Source organism: Doryrhamphus excisus, chromosome 12 (assembly GCF_030265055.1).
Source record: "Doryrhamphus excisus isolate RoL2022-K1 chromosome 12, RoL_Dexc_1.0, whole genome shotgun sequence".
NCBI classification, from domain to species: Eukaryota; Metazoa; Chordata; class Actinopteri; order Syngnathiformes; family Syngnathidae; genus Doryrhamphus; species Doryrhamphus excisus.
In genome coordinates, this window is record NC_080477.1 from 9,474,588 (window position 1) to 9,490,132 (window position 15,545).

Genomic DNA, 15,545 nt, shown 5'->3' on the forward strand with positions numbered 1-15,545 from the left:
CGCGATGTACACAACGTGATTAGAACAATGTAGCAATTTTCTAACTGAAATGGTGATTGATAGATAGATAGACTGGGTAGTCATATTTATTGTGCCACATCATTACATTTGATTATCAGCATTGAAGGCTCAGCCTTACTTTACAATAAAAACAAAAACATAACCATAGACATAACATTTACATTCATTGGCTGGACACAAGAACATTTTGTTTCAGTAGTCGATCACTCAAATATTTTAGTGTTCTCTTCCCGCAGCTGCATCTTGGAAGCTTGTAGGTTCATGCAGCAGCAGAGATCCGTGTGTGCAGCTGCAGGCAAACTGCACTTAAACAGCAGCAAATGTAGGCCTATTTCACAGAGTCTCGTCTGCACGTAGGTTTGTCAAGATGTGTTTTAAAATATCTGTTTCCCACAGAACACATTCACACCCAAACGCATAGGCACAACACACACATACAAACGTTAAGTGCACTCAGATGCTGGATGGCATTGCCTACAGCTAATAATCAGTAGTGATCCATTGTTATTATCTTGTCCCGCTCTCTGCTCTTATATGTAACATTTTTAAAAGTAGATGTTGAGCTTTTGAACAGTGGGTTGGTCCCCTGAGTAGAAACACAAAAACACATAATGAAGTCATAAGAGGCAGAAATGAAGAACAAAAAAATATATGTCATTTTGTACACCTGTAATGTTTAAATGAATCTACAGTATGTCTAAAGTTGGAGCAGGTAAAATGTGGCTGATATATGTTTAAGGTTTTCATCCAATAGGCGGCCATTAACCATTGAATAGACTCATGGTTGACCTTAATCAGGCCAAAGGTCAGTGAGGTTCTTCAGTTTATGGCATCTATGTCAGTCTTACTAGGTGGTGAGCCATCCTGCAGACAGGATCAACAGCCATGTGCTGAGCCCCTTGCCTGGGATCTCTTTCCCTTCTCTTTTTCAGGTGCATTCAGGTACACTGTCAGTTCTGCTGCACTGGACTTTGGCGCAATACACCACTTTCTTGGCATATTAAGTAGAATATTGCATAATGCTGTAGTGACTTGACTATAAGATGGTCATTTTCTCCGGGAAAAAAATATGGATCTTCTAATTTGGGTCTAATAATGTTTTTGTAATGATTTCCCACCAAATTATTCAGAGCTTTTCTTCCTATCACTCACACCACAACACTGAGAACCACTGGGAAACAGTTTCTCATAAGTTGGGCATACAACAGAAAACAAGTTAGGGTGCCAAATTTAAGATAATTGTGATCAATGAAGTAGAATCATCATATTTTAATATTGTTATGATATTTTTACATTTTGGATGTTATATTACAATAATAATTTCTTTTGTTTCTTAGTTTTTTCCTTTTAATTGTGGTAATTGTTTTAATTCTGTAAAGCACTTTGTGTTGCATGTCTTTGCAGGAAAAGTGCTATACAAATAAAGTTGATTTGATTTGATTTGAATAAGGAATTCCAGATTCTCACCGACTGCCATTTTGCCTTTGCTCTCTCAGCCTCAAACTTGGCCACCTCTTTACGGTCGTGAACTGACACCAGCACTTTCCAAACTGCCAGCAGGATCAGCCCAATACACACAATGGAGAGTGAGACCCCCAGGATGATCATGGGGATGTTGGGCGGTTCAGGACAACCTAGTCAAGTACAAATGATCAGACCGGGTACCCACCAGTACAACACCTTATCTTGCTTGTTAACTTACCGTACATGCGCAGATTGTAGACAGTTGTTGTGTCGCTTGCGACCACGCTAAACGAGATCCAGCACTCATTTTCAGACATCAGTGTGCATTGCATAGAGGAGCTCTTGTCTTCTCCTAAAAAGGGAAATTTGAAGATATATAATGAAGGCACGAATGAATTGTATATCGCCTTCCCTCTCAACATTGTGGTGAGAATGTAAAAGGATAGCCTCACTTCTGTTATGCTGTCATTGTGATTTCCATATCAAAGACTACAATCTGCGTGTGTGTGTGCGAGTGTGTAGCCTCCACCATTGTATTTCACATCTGAAGCCTGAAAATCCTCAATGATGATCAGATATAGTTCTCAGCTTGCACACGTCTAGCATGTTTAAAATAATCTCGTCTTTAAAGGAAACCACGCTCCATTGGTCGTTCACATGCCTTGCCTGTATAACGAGGTAAAGAATATGTTGTCCATTGTCCGACACTGGCTGAAGGGACATGGATCACAATCAAATAGGGAGGGTCTGAAGGACGTAGCAGTCACAATTCATCTCAACCATTTTTAGACCTTAACACTCATAGCGCATGCACTAAAGCAGGGGTCTCAAACTCAATTTACTTGGGGGCCACTGGAGCTCGCATCACGTTTTCCAAAAAAACGCATTTATTAAAAACAAAAAAACTTTGCCTTGGTTCCAATTTTCTACAATAAAAGCTCTTATAAAACATTCCACTGTTCTCAAATATCTTACTTTTTATTTTTCTATACAAAATAAGATGAAAAATAAATAAACAAAACAAGAATAAAGAAAATCAATCAATCAGTAATAAATAAATAAATATAATAATAACAATAAAACGGCAAATAATAAAAGCTTAAGAATCCACATATACGTAGTTGGTGGGTAGACAAATTATTTTTTTTCACATTAAAATTAACAAAGCATTATTAGAGCCCTGTAGACATGACAAAACACGACTATAGTCACATTTATACTCTTTTTATTTACAACATATTGCGCAACTGCAGGGTCTTGAGACACATGCTAACTCGCAAACTAGAGAGCTAGCGACCTAAACGGTAGCCTCCAAGTTATTTCCTTTAAACTTAAATAGCCAAAAACTTACCACTTCCACACGGAGAAGGAGGATAACTATTAACAGTTATTTAACCTTTAACATGAACATTAATCAAACGTAATATTTTTTTCTGGGTACATGATACCATACAGCATCCATATCAAACTTGCACGGGCCGCACTAACATTAAACTTTCATATCAAGGCGGGGGCCTCAAACTAGTGTCTTGCGGGCCGCATTTGGCCCGCGGGCCGCGTGTTTGAGACCCATGCACTAAAGTTTTGTTAGAGATACTAGAATAAATGCCACAATATTACTCACTTTTTCTGTTTTTTTTTCATAATTTTTGCACTTCTACTTAAATGAATTTAGAATTTACATGATATTCCAGACATACTCAGAAAAAAAACAAGCTTTTATCGTACCTGTTGTTCTGTTGATGTAAATTTTAGGGAGGCTGCAATTTTTTTCACACAGCTTAGCATCCTCCTTTGCCTGGAGATGGCACTCGACACATGTCCTGTTGTGAAACAGAAATCGCATAACTGAATACATAAAAGCTTCAATGATTGACACGCAGCGAGAACCTTTTATTTAAATGTATCTTTCACTTTAGTCGGTTTTCACAAAGCTTTACTCTCTCCCATTTAACGAAGCTATCGAATGGCACGAGAACCAACAGCTGCTTTACAATAAAGAAAGGAAATCCTTCACTGCGTTACTCGTCTTTTGATGTCACCTGCATGGTGCAGACACATGTGAACAAGGAGTCCAAAACCTGATATGCTTGTACTCAAGAGAAGACAATTCAGACTGATTGTGTGGCGTAAGGATAAAACATCTTATATGTTACACGTTCTGAAAAACAAGTCCATCAGGGGTACAAAGGCTTGTCACTGGGGTTCTAGTCTCAAGGGTACTGCTTTGTACCCTTCGCACTTTTATAGTTTGAAAAATTTTGTGGACCTGGAACCGATACAAACAGTCCAATTTGGCTGTGGCAACTTTTCATAATGGGAAGGGTGTTTTTCTTTGTGATATTCATTCATTCATTTTCTACCGCTTTTCCTCACGAGGGTCGCGGGGGGTGCTCGAGCCTATCCCAGCTGTCTTCGGGCGAGAGGCGGGGTACACCTTGGACTGGTCGCCGGCCAATCACAGGGCACATATAGACAAACAACCATTCACACTCACATTCATACCTATGGACAATTTGGAGTCGCCAATTAACCATTTTGGAATGTGGGAGGAAACCGGAGTGCCTGAAGATGGCCAAGGGTGGAATTGAACCCTGGTCTCCTAGCTGTGAGGTCTGCGTGCTAACCACTAGACCGCCATGACAGTAATTTGCAAAAAAAATATTTTTTTGATAGATTAGACGTGTTTTTTTGTTTTTTTTACATTTAATTTACATGAAATGAAACCAACACTCATTCATTCATTCATTTTCTACCGCTTTTCCTCACGAGGGTCGCGGGGGGTGCTGGAGCCTATCCCAGCTGTCTTCGGGCAAGAGGCGGGATAAACCCTGGACTGGTCGCAGGCCAATCACAGGGCACATATAGACAAACAACCATTCACACTCACATTCATACCTATGGACAATTTGGAGTCGCCAATTAACCTAACATGTTTTTGGAATGTGGGAGGAAACCGGAGTACCTGGAGAAGGCCGAGGGTGGAATTGAACCCTGGTCTCCTAGCTGTGAGGTCTGCGCGCTAACCACTATACCGCCGTGACAGTAATTTGCAAAAATGTTTTTTTTTTTGCACTATATACTTTAAAAATGTGCGCTCACCTTGCAATGGAACAGGCATCTCCACATGTCGGGCACTTCTCACACATATCTCCTGATGCTCCTGGTACCAAGCAGACACAGTGGCCACACTCACACTTGCCTCTGCCACTGCACAGGACTCCATCCTCGGACATGCATGCCTCACTGCTGCTACTGCAGTTACAGTACTCCCCTACCCAGCCACTTTGGCACTGACACTCTCCACAGACACATTCTCCGTGGCCTGAAACACCAACATAACAAATCAAAAGGGTTACATAGAAACACACGAACAACACACAAGAATGGAATTACTCACCTCCGCAAAGTTCCCCACGGAAGCGAACACATGAGTAATTGTCACATTCGCAGTAAGACCCGTAGATGTGACCAAAGCTGGATGCGTCACACACACACTCTCCGCAGTAGCATTGCCCCTGTCCGCTGCAGATATCAGTGTCATTGTTTGCAACGCAGTTACTCAACACTGCGTTTTCTTCATTGCATTCACACTCGGCTCCTGAAAAGCCTGGTTGACACGCGCAAACGCCACATTGGAAAGTCCCCTGACCCTCAGTGCACTGGCTGCCGTTGGCTTCGGGAGGCTGCAGGCACTCACAGGAGCACTGGGACTCTAATTCAATGTCCAAAGTGTCCTGCAGGCCCACTGGCTTTAAGGAGAAGTGTCTACTTCCAGAGAGGCATCCTGGATGCTCAACCGACACCCTGAACACCACCTAAGTGGAGCAGATGTGGAGAAAGTAAATAACCAAAACAGAAAGGTAATATTTTCTTTTAGTTTATGTACATCTGTGTAATACTTGCTTTTATAGTCAGTATAGTTACTCCAGACCCCATTCACTGTGCAATATCTGATCAACCTCCATGTGCAATATTAAGGGCTCTAAATGCAATATACTAAGTTCTATGTGAAGTATTTCCATAATGCCTCATATTAACTCTCTAACAAGATCTCAGTGTATAGACTGGTCATATATCACATCTCGTTTCATATTATCTACATACTGTACTTGGGAAAAACTGTTTTTGTTAATACTTGGGTTGTTTATATTGTTTATTTTTCTATATTGTGTATTTTGTACTGCTTAACTGATTCTGTACTCTTCCTGCTGTGCAATGCAAATTTCCCCACTAAGGGACGAATAAAGGCATATCTTATCTTATCTTATCTTAGTTTAGTTTTTAGTATTCTGCTCTCGTCTGATTTCACTCATGGATGATCGGTATCGGAATCAGCAGCCTAAAACCCAGATCCGAGCATCCCTAGTTTATATGCCTCTTTTTAACCACTGAAAACTAACTGCTGTGTTGGTTTCTATTAGTTTTAAGAATAATATGAAAAATAGTGCATGAAAGGTACAAGTACACTGTAATGTCTGGACACATTGAAAGTGACTGAGTATAAACAGAACTGACCGTCTCTCCAGGTTTGACATGGGAACAGCGTTTCACATCTGGGAAGACGGTCCCATCCGGACAAACGGCAGTGAAGGACATCTTGAGCTCTTCTGTATCTCCAAGGACCTCCAGTTCAATCTCTGATCGCAGTTCCTGGGAATCATCATTTAATAAGAAACAAACATCACATCACTTTGCATATATTTTAAGTACAATTTTACTCTGCGCTGACCTCTAACACGCAAAGCCTTCTGCCTTTATCTGCTTTCCAGGGTGAGTCACTTTCCCAGGTGTGCTGGGACATAAAAAAATAACCTGAAGAAAGAGTGATGACTCACCTCAGCATGGGGAGAGGCTAACTTTTACAAATAAACTCTGTGACGGTCTGTCTGGATCAGTGGTCTCAAACATGCGGCCCGTGGGCCAAATGTGGCCCGCTGGACACTAGTTTGAGGCCCCCGCCTTGATATGAAAGTTTAATGTTAGTGCGGCCCGCGCAAGTTTGATATGGAGGCTGTATGGTATCATGTACCCAGAAAAAATTATTACGTTTGACTAATGTTCATGTTAAAGGTTAAATAACTGTTAATATTTATCCTCCCTATCCGTGTGAAAGTGGTAAGTTTTTGGCTATTTAAGTTGAAAGGATTTAAAGGATTTATTTATTTTTCATCTTATTTTGTGCAGAAAGGTTTGTGATGATTGAAGGCTGAAGACAAGTGGTAAATATTAGAAGAGCGAAACTTCAGAAAACCCTGATGAACTCTCCTTTTCCATGACATTGCCATCATCACTATTTAGTATTACTGCTGCTACAAGTATTGGGACACATCGGCCCATTGCCCCTACACTAGTGGTGATTTTTGGCCTGCAGTTCATTTTTTATTATTCTCAAAACATAATAAACATTACATTAATTCATTGCTAATGAGATATATTGTATTATTAGATAAGATGTTGATATTTTGTTCAGATAGTTTAGCATAGTGCTGCATAGTGGCCACACAGTCAGGACATCGGGAAGACCCACGTTCGATTCTCCGCTCGGGCATCTTTGTGTGCGGTTTTCGCCGCGTACTCCGGTTTCCTCCCACATTCCAAAAACATGCTAGGTTAATTGGCGACTCCAAATTGTCCATAGGTATGAATGTGAGTGTGAATGGTTGTTTGTCTATATGTGCCCTGTGATTGGCTGGCGACCAGCCCAGGGTGTACCCCGCCTCTCACCCAAAGACAGCTGGGATAGGCTCCAGCATACCCGTGACCACAGTGAGAATAAGCGGTATAGAAAATGGATGGATAGTTTAGAATAATTCACTTACAATTAATTGGTTTTAGCCTCTTTAGTGGAAAAAATGTATCAAAAGTAACTTCCCCCACAAAATGGAAGAAAATATGCAGCTGTATCAACTTCCACTCTTCTAGAAAGACAAGATGTTGGCTTAGAAGAACATTTTTGAAAACAGGAGTGACTGATATTGGACCTGAGAGAGGGTGTGCTGACTTACCATTTCAATCCACTTTTCAGGCTGTTCCCACAGAATTGCGGACACAATGTTATGCTACGCATTAGATTCAAGAGTTTTTGATCAAGCCCCAGATTAATTAACTTATTTTATTTAGATGCATTAACCACTAAAATTATAGGATGTCCACCTCTTCAGTGCTAAAGAATCAGTCACAAATTACCAAACTGTCAACTGACTGATGCTAAATTTGCCAAGAACAAGAGAACACTAGAGAAGAACAAGAGGCCTGAGAAAAACGAGTAAGTCAGTATCAGAGGCACAAACAGATGAAACGTCCGGGACAAGCTGAGACTCGCTGTTCAGCATGCTGACGCAAAATTCCCGGGCAAGAGGAAGGAAGCAAAAGTGATAGAAGAGAGAATGAAAGGAAAAATTGAGAGAAAAACACAAAGACGTTTCAACCACAAACAACTTTTTTTCTCACACTTACTTTGTATGCTGTTAAAATCAATTCCAGGATGTTGCGAGAATCTGTGGCTACGACTCCAACAGTGGCGCCAGGTATGAGACTTGCGTAGTTCTAAGAGAGGAAGAAAAAACAACAGTCCCACAGTTTAATGCAAACGTCATTACTGCAGAATCTTTTTTTTTCCCAAGGAATGCTTTACCTCATAGTTTAGCTTCTGCTTTTCTGTCACAGCAAAAACCAATAAGATATTGTTTTCCACCACTTTGTCAATGATCTGGCCTAGAGTTGGATACTCCTAAAGATAAATGAGATATGTGAAAAAAAATATGTGATTCTTTACTGTCAACAAAATAAAAATGTTATCAAACCTGCTCTGTGGACATGGAGTATTCATTGTTGGTGTCCAGGTGACACTGGCAGTCGTTGGGAATGACAATTCCAGCCATTTTGCTGTCCATCCCAAAGTGTGAGTCAGCATCACTGACAAACACCAGCAGGCGCATGGAATCATTCCTCCAACCTATCTTGTCCTATCAGAAAGAGGAGTTGTATTTTAACTGGAATCCCATTTCTGTGTTCAAAAGTGAAACTTACCCCGCAAACCGCTGCCTGCATGACAGCATCAAAGCCGCACTCTGGAACATCAACGTTAGCAGACACGTGCTGCATGGAGACCATCTCGTTGAACTTGTCAGTGTTGCTCGTCAGAGACAAGACGTGTTTGTAGCCAAACGTCGGCATGCAGGTCTCGCCGGCGCTGCTGTTAAATTGAAAGAAACAAGGAATTGTGATTCATTCATTCATTCATTTTCTACCGCTTTTTCCTCACGAGGGTCGCGGAGGTGCTGGAGCCTATCCCAGCTGTCTTCGGGCGAGAGGCGGGGTACACCCTGGACTGGTCGCCAGCCAATCACAGGGCACATATAGACAAACGATTCACACTCACATTCATACCTATGGACAATTTGGAGTCGCCAATTAGCCTAGCATGTTTTTGGAATGTGGGAGGAAACCGGAGTACCCGGAGAAAACCCACACATGCACGGCGAGAACAAACTCCACACAGAGAGGGTGGCTGAGAGTGGAATTGAACCCTGGTCTCCTAGCTAGTCTCCACACTCATATTTTGGAGTCGCCAATTAACCTAGCATGTTTTTGGAATGTGGGAGGAAACCGGAGAAACCCCACGCATGCACGGGGAGAACATGCAAACTCCACACAGAGATAGCCGAGGTTGGAATTGAACCCTGGTCCCCTAGCTGTGAGGTCTGCGCGCTAACCACTCGACCACCGTGCTGCCTTAATTGTGATTCAATTCACTGAAAAAAAATACAAGTGTTGTCTCTGTTTTACCTGCAAGGGTTGGCAAGCTCTTCTTCTGTCACCTTGATAAATGGCAGGACGGGTTTCTCCACAAAAGAACCAAAGCCCATACGAAATTTACTGGTGAGGCTCGCCATCTCCTTAGACAGCGTGGAGCCAAGGTCCTTGATCGTGTTCAGATCATCAATCATGGATGCTGACAAGTCCATCAAGTAGTAGAGATCCACAGGGTAGTCTTCAGTGTGCTGGACTTTCACCTGAAAAGTCACCTGACTGCCTGCCCCAAACATATTTCAGTATAACAACAAGGAGACATCGCCGGAGATGTTTGGTAGATTCCAAATTACCTGGTCGTAGCTTCAGTGCCATTTTCTGTGGGGAGATCTGAGTTCGGTTCATGTTGGAAGTCTTCTTTCCAAGTGGTTGATCCTGAAGAATTTGGGCTTTGGAAATAGGGAACTCCAACAGACTACTAGCACAACCTTTTTCTAAGAGGTTGTCAATTGTGTCACATCTTTCATTGACTGACAGCCAGTTTGTAAAATTCTGAGGAAAAAAAGACCACATATGAAACATATAATGTTAGGATCAGCAAGTGTTACGCTACGCTGCTGCTGCTGCCTACCTCCTGTGTGCACCAGGCACAGTATGGACCAAGTTGAAGACATTCATCACAACTCACAGCGTTTCCATCTGAACATGAACCTGCAATACACACACAAATATTGACATACAGTTCTTTGTAATATGCACTGCTGTTCCACCATGTAGTATTTCATACAAAATCAAGTGAGATCAAACAAAACAAGTATTAAAACCTTGGCATATAATAATAATAATAATAATCATGTATTCATTTTCTATACTGCTTATGCCAGGGGTCTCAAACACGCGGGGACACAAGTTTGAGGCCCCCGCCTTGATATGAAAGTTTAATGTAAGTTTGATATGGATGCTGTATGGTATCATGTACCCAGAAAAAAATATTACGTTTGATTAATGTTCATGTTAAAGGTTAAATAAATGTTAATAGTTATTCTCCCGGTCCGTGTGGAAGTGGTAAGTTTTTGGCTATTTACGTTTAAAGGAAATAACTTGAAGGCTACCATTTAGATCACTAGCTCTCCAGTTTGCGAGTTAGCATGTGTCTCAAGACCCTGCAGTTGCGCAATATGTTGTAAATAAAAAGAGTATAAATGTGACTATAGTCGTGTTTTGTCATGTCTACAGGGCTCTAATAATGCTTTGTTCATTTTAATCTGAAAAAATAATTTGTCTACCCACCAACTATATGTGGTTTCTTAAGTTTTAATTATTTGCCGTTTCATTATTATTATATTTATTTATTACTTATTGATTGATTTTCTTTATTCTTGATCTTATTTTATGTAGAAAAATAAAAATTAAGATATTTGAGAACAGTGGAATGTTTTATCAGAGCTTTTCTTGTAGAAAATCGGAACCAAAGCAAAGTTTATTAATTTTTCTGTTTTTAATAAATGCGTTTTTTTGTTTTTTGTGGAAAACCTGATGCAGCCCAGCCTCGCCCAGACCCTAGCTCCAGTGGCCCACAGGTAAATTGAGTTTGAGACCCCTGGTTTATGCTATTCAGAGTCATGGGTAACCTGAAGCCGATGACAGCTAATTTGGGGACTGGTTGCTACACACAGTGAACACATACAACCACAAACTCACACAATCACACTTACTGTACATTCACACCTGTGGACAACTTAGGGTGTCCAATGGAAACTCCTCAGAGAAGGAGTTTCATTTTCTACTGCTTTTTCCTCACGAGGGTCGCGGGGGTGCTGGAGCCTATCCCAGCTGTCTTTGGGCGCGAGGCGGGGTACATCCTAGACTGGTCGCCAGCCGACCGGAAACCGTAGTACCCGGAGAAAACCCATGCATGCACGAGGAGAACATGCAGACTCCACACAGAGATGGCCGAGGGTGGAATTGAATGCTGGTCTCCTAGCTGTGAGGTCTGCGCGCTAACCACTAGACCGCCGTGCCGCCTTATTGTGATAATAATAGCATGTGTGTGTGGGGGGGTTAATGTGATTTGCTAGTTCCAGACATAATAGGTAAAAGCATCTCAGCTTTACATTATTTATATTGGTATATTATTCATAATGTATGGAAGTATGATCCATTCAAGTTTTGTATTTTGTGTGTGGCCCTATCTTTTAGAATGTTTGCATGCAGGCTATGTTTAATTCCAAGTTTAATATTATATTATTTATTATTATTATTATTATTTATAATATATAATATAATACATTATATAATATATTATATAATTATATATAATATAATATATAATATAATAATTATTATTATTATATTTAATATTATATATGGAATAAGGTGCAAGCTAATAAAAAAAAAACAAGCTATGAGCTGCAAATGGCCCCTGGGCTGTACTTTGAATATCACTATCTTAAATAGTGACTACTTTTGTTCACCGAAAAGTACTGCAAGTTTATAAACCTGCAAATAAAGGAAAATGTGCTTATTTATTTATGTTAATATGCATGCTGTATGGAATCACCAGCCGCAATTAAGCTCACCTGCTCAATGTAATTCATTCTACATGTCATATTATGTCATATTAAGTTGACATGTTAGTGATTGTATTGATGTAGTATAGTAACACCATAAAAACTGCAAACTACTACCACAATGATAAACATATTACATTAATTATTTTTGTGTTTAAATGAGTGCCAGCATCATTTGCATTTAATTAATGTTTCTACGAATGATAACGCAAAGAGTTGAAAATAATAAACACAACTTGATGCGGTGTAACTCTTTGTTTGCACTACATACAGTATCAGAGTATACTCACCTTCCACGGTGGTGATCCAGTAGCGGAGAATCAAGCTCAGGCCCAGCAGGAGAAGACCCATTAGTCCGTGACGTGTCTTGTTGGTAGGATGTACAACAACTTCTCAGGTTGTCTCATGTTTACACGACTCAAAGTCCAGCCTCATGCTTGCTCTTTTCAATCGAAGGTGGACTGGAGGAGAGGCGCCGCCGTGTAGTTTTACCTGCGGGCAGGAGTAAGGAGGCGGAGGAAGAGGAGGTGAGCTGCTGCCTCACCTGTGCTGCCTTTTATGCTCACTTCCGTCCAGGTGAGGCAGCGAGTGAGAAAGCCGCCTGTGCTAAGACCGCTAAGGAGTCTAGCACGTCATGTTGCTGACACGTTTATTGAGGAAGCTTTAAAAAAAAAAGCAATTGCGCACTGCCAAAAAGTCCAACACACGCATGCGCTCACGCACAATGCAGCTATATATATATATTTATATTTACCGTCAAATATTACTTTTAACTGTCAAATACAGTACATATAGTCTAAAAAGTTAAGTGCAACATTAAGGTAACATTACATTTTAATGTGTGAAATATTAATTCACATCTATTTACATATTTATTTATCACGTGATCTGGAGCCTACCTGACACATCATTGACTGGACACATACAGACAAACATTCACATATATTAATTCATTCATTCATTCATTCATTTTCTACCGCTTTTTTCCTCACGAGCTGTCTTCGGGCGAGAGGCGGGGTACACGCTGGACTGGTTGCCAGCCAATCACAGGGCACATATAGACAAACAACCATTCACACTCACATTCATACCTATGGACAATTTGGAGTCACCAATTAAACTAGCATGTTTTTGGAATGTGTGAGGAAACCGGAGTACCTGGAGAAAACCCACGCATGCACGGGGAGAACATGCAAACTCCACATAGAGAGGGTGGCTGAGGGTGGAATTGAACCCTGGTCTCCTAGCTGTGAGGTCTGCGCGCTAACCACTCGACCGCCGTGCCACCCATATATCAATTTGTTAATTCATTTTCTACCGCTTTTTTCCTCACAAGGGTCGCGGGGTTGCTGGAGCCTATCCCAGCTGTCTTTGGGCTAGAGGCGGGGTACACCCTGGACTGGTCGCCAGCCAATCACAGGGCACATATAGACAAACAACCATTCACACTCACATTCATACCTATGGACAATTTGGAGTCGCCAATTAGCCTAGCATGTTTTTGGAATGTGGGAGGAAACTGGAGTACCCGGAGAAAACCCACGCATGCACGGCGAGAACATGCAAACTCCACACAGAGAGGGTGGCTGAGGGTGGAATTGAACCCTGGTCTCCTAGCTGTGAGGTCTGCGTGCTAACCACTCAACCATCGTGCAGCCCTTAAGTACATTTAAATGGGTTTAATTTGATTTACTAGAAAAATTTGAGTATCATCTACTCAATATAGTTGAGCTTAAGACTATTTAGGCTCTACTTTAAAATGACTAGTTCAGTCAATGTAAACAAAATATCTAGTTTCAGATGAAATTATTTTTATTATTTTATTGCCACATTACATTTTAATCTGTGAAATATTCATTCACATCTATTTACATATTTATGTAAATGACCTGGAGCCTACCCCAGCTGACACATCATTGACTGGACACACACAGACAAACATGCATTCACTCACATTCACATATATTACACATTATAAAAGTTATATTTTGTAACTTTTTCAAATATGTCCATGAATAGCATTATATTGATTTATCTATACTGTATCTATCTACTGTATATACACACACAAGAGGTATTCTTTAGCTCATACACTCACCAGCCAACACATCAGGAACCTTCACGTTTGACAACGTTCGCTTTGGACTGAGAATCAGAGCGTCAAAGTAGTTCTGAAGGTAGTGTGGTTGATATGAAGCTCCGGTGCTAATAGTAGTGAACTATAGTTGGAGGAGACTAATAAAAGGCAGACAGGCCACACCATTTGTAAATAACGCCTTTCAGGCCTTATTACCCAGGCACCATAACAGCAGATATGTCAATTATTAACAACACCAGCGACCTGAATATGAATCACAGTCTCGTCAGACATTCATCAGCCTTTACTTTGAACTCCCATGAAAAACAAGACAGCCCACATCAGTGAGGAGAAGACTGTGTAGCTTGGGAGGTGTTCAACTGCTAACACCTGCAGGGCAAATTTCACCGCTTTTCTCCGCTCGGCTGAATCTCTCCAGTCAGCACCACACCCATGTGGATCTGGGTGAGTCCTATCTGTCACCCCCAGAATCCACCCCCCTGGACTAATCCCATGACTGCAATTCCTTTCTATTTTCTTGACAGGCCTTCTCAGCTTGCTGTATCTTGATCCACCTTACCATCTTGAAGCGTCACTGTGTGGAATGATTGTGTTCATGAAGCTCCATAAAGCTTGTTCTTCTCATTAATTACCACTTTTACTTGCCTCACCAGTAAGCCTGAAACAAAATGCTCTTTTGGCCACACTCCAGATAATATTTTAAAATGTTGCAAATGACAATGTGACTTGGGTCACTCATTAAAAATTCCCCTCACAGCACTTTGCATAGAAATGGAAGAATATGCAAGGAACCCTGCAATGTGTCAGCTCACCTTCAGGGGCGTCCTCTGGAAACATGCTGGCCTCTGTCGTCCTTGTCATCCAGTGAAAAATGGTGTGAAATGGACTTGTACACTAAGTGCTATTGTATCTCAGCTCTGTGGTGAGCGTAACAGGAAAGCCATTGTAACGGCGCCCTTTATGAAGCATGGGGTGACTCCGCTGCCCATGCCACTTGGCTCATGTGTGCGTGTGTCCGAACGTGGGTGAGTGTGTGTGCATGCATGCTGGGGTCATGTGTGGGTGTTTGAACAGGCTGCAACTTGCTTGCGTGTGTGTGTGTGTGTGTGTGTGTGTGTGTGTGTGTGTGAGATGACAATGAGTGACAGTAGCAACTGCTGCCTATGAGAGCTCCACTGCAGTGTCTCATCGAGAATGAACTGAAATGACCAGAGTAAAATATTATTTGGATATGTTGAAGGTCCACATGTTTGCTCAAGTTTAATTCTTTCTTGTGGTGAGGAGGAGGACAGCCAAAGAGGAGTGCCAGTGTTGGAATACAGCCTCCTTGGTATGGCTGGAATGCAGGTGTACACATTCTCGTATAGGTGAGGGGAAATGAATAATAGAGCTTAATGATTATGGTCAGTCTCAGTGTATTCAGCATAACTTCTATTGCTTTTGAAGGAATGCAACACTTTACATGGATACTTACTTCATGAACAGAACAGTTAGCATGGTGACACCTAGCAAGATAGCACTAAGCGACGAACGTCCCAAGGCAGTCCCGTAGTGTCCCTGCATCATGCCATGTGTCTATTTGCCTTTAGACATGAGTAAATTAGCTAAAATGCTAACATGCTAACAGTTAGCATGGT

The 15,545-nt window shown here is 41.3% G+C and overlaps 1 protein-coding gene across 1 annotated transcript; it reads right to left on the reverse strand.

Moving 5' to 3' along the window:
- Positions 1 to 70: 70 nt before the first annotated feature.
- itgb6 (integrin, beta 6) lies at positions 71 to 14,826 on the reverse strand. The gene is made up of 16 exons (XM_058088508.1): positions 14,721 to 14,826; positions 12,101 to 12,302; positions 9,872 to 9,951; positions 9,594 to 9,792; positions 9,277 to 9,523; positions 8,518 to 8,683; positions 8,292 to 8,453; positions 8,123 to 8,218; positions 7,945 to 8,034; positions 6,004 to 6,138; positions 4,886 to 5,303; positions 4,588 to 4,810; positions 3,214 to 3,308; positions 1,724 to 1,837; positions 1,489 to 1,655; positions 71 to 607 (listed from the first exon to the last, which is right to left on the reverse strand). Exons 2-16 carry the CDS (start codon positions 12,159 to 12,161, stop codon positions 509 to 511), a joined length of 2,352 nt encoding a protein of 783 aa, XP_057944491.1. The 5' UTR covers positions 12,162 to 12,302; positions 14,721 to 14,826; the 3' UTR covers positions 71 to 508.
- Positions 14,827 to 15,545: the final 719 nt, after the last annotated feature.

Bases quoted from the DNA above. Each gene is read 5' to 3' on its own strand.
- itgb6 (XM_058088508.1), bottom strand. From the start codon at position 12,161: ATGGGTCTTCTCCTGCTGGGCCTGAGCTTGATTCTCCGCTACTGGATC. The intron at 6,139-7,944 runs GTAAGTGTGAGA...GATGATTCCCAG, and splicing joins TGATTTTAACAGCATACAAA to GAACTGCGATCAGAGATTGA. The intron at 1,838-3,213 runs GTACGATAAAAG...TTCCCTTTTTAG, and splicing joins TTACATCAACAGAACAACAG to GAGAAGACAAGAGCTCCTCT.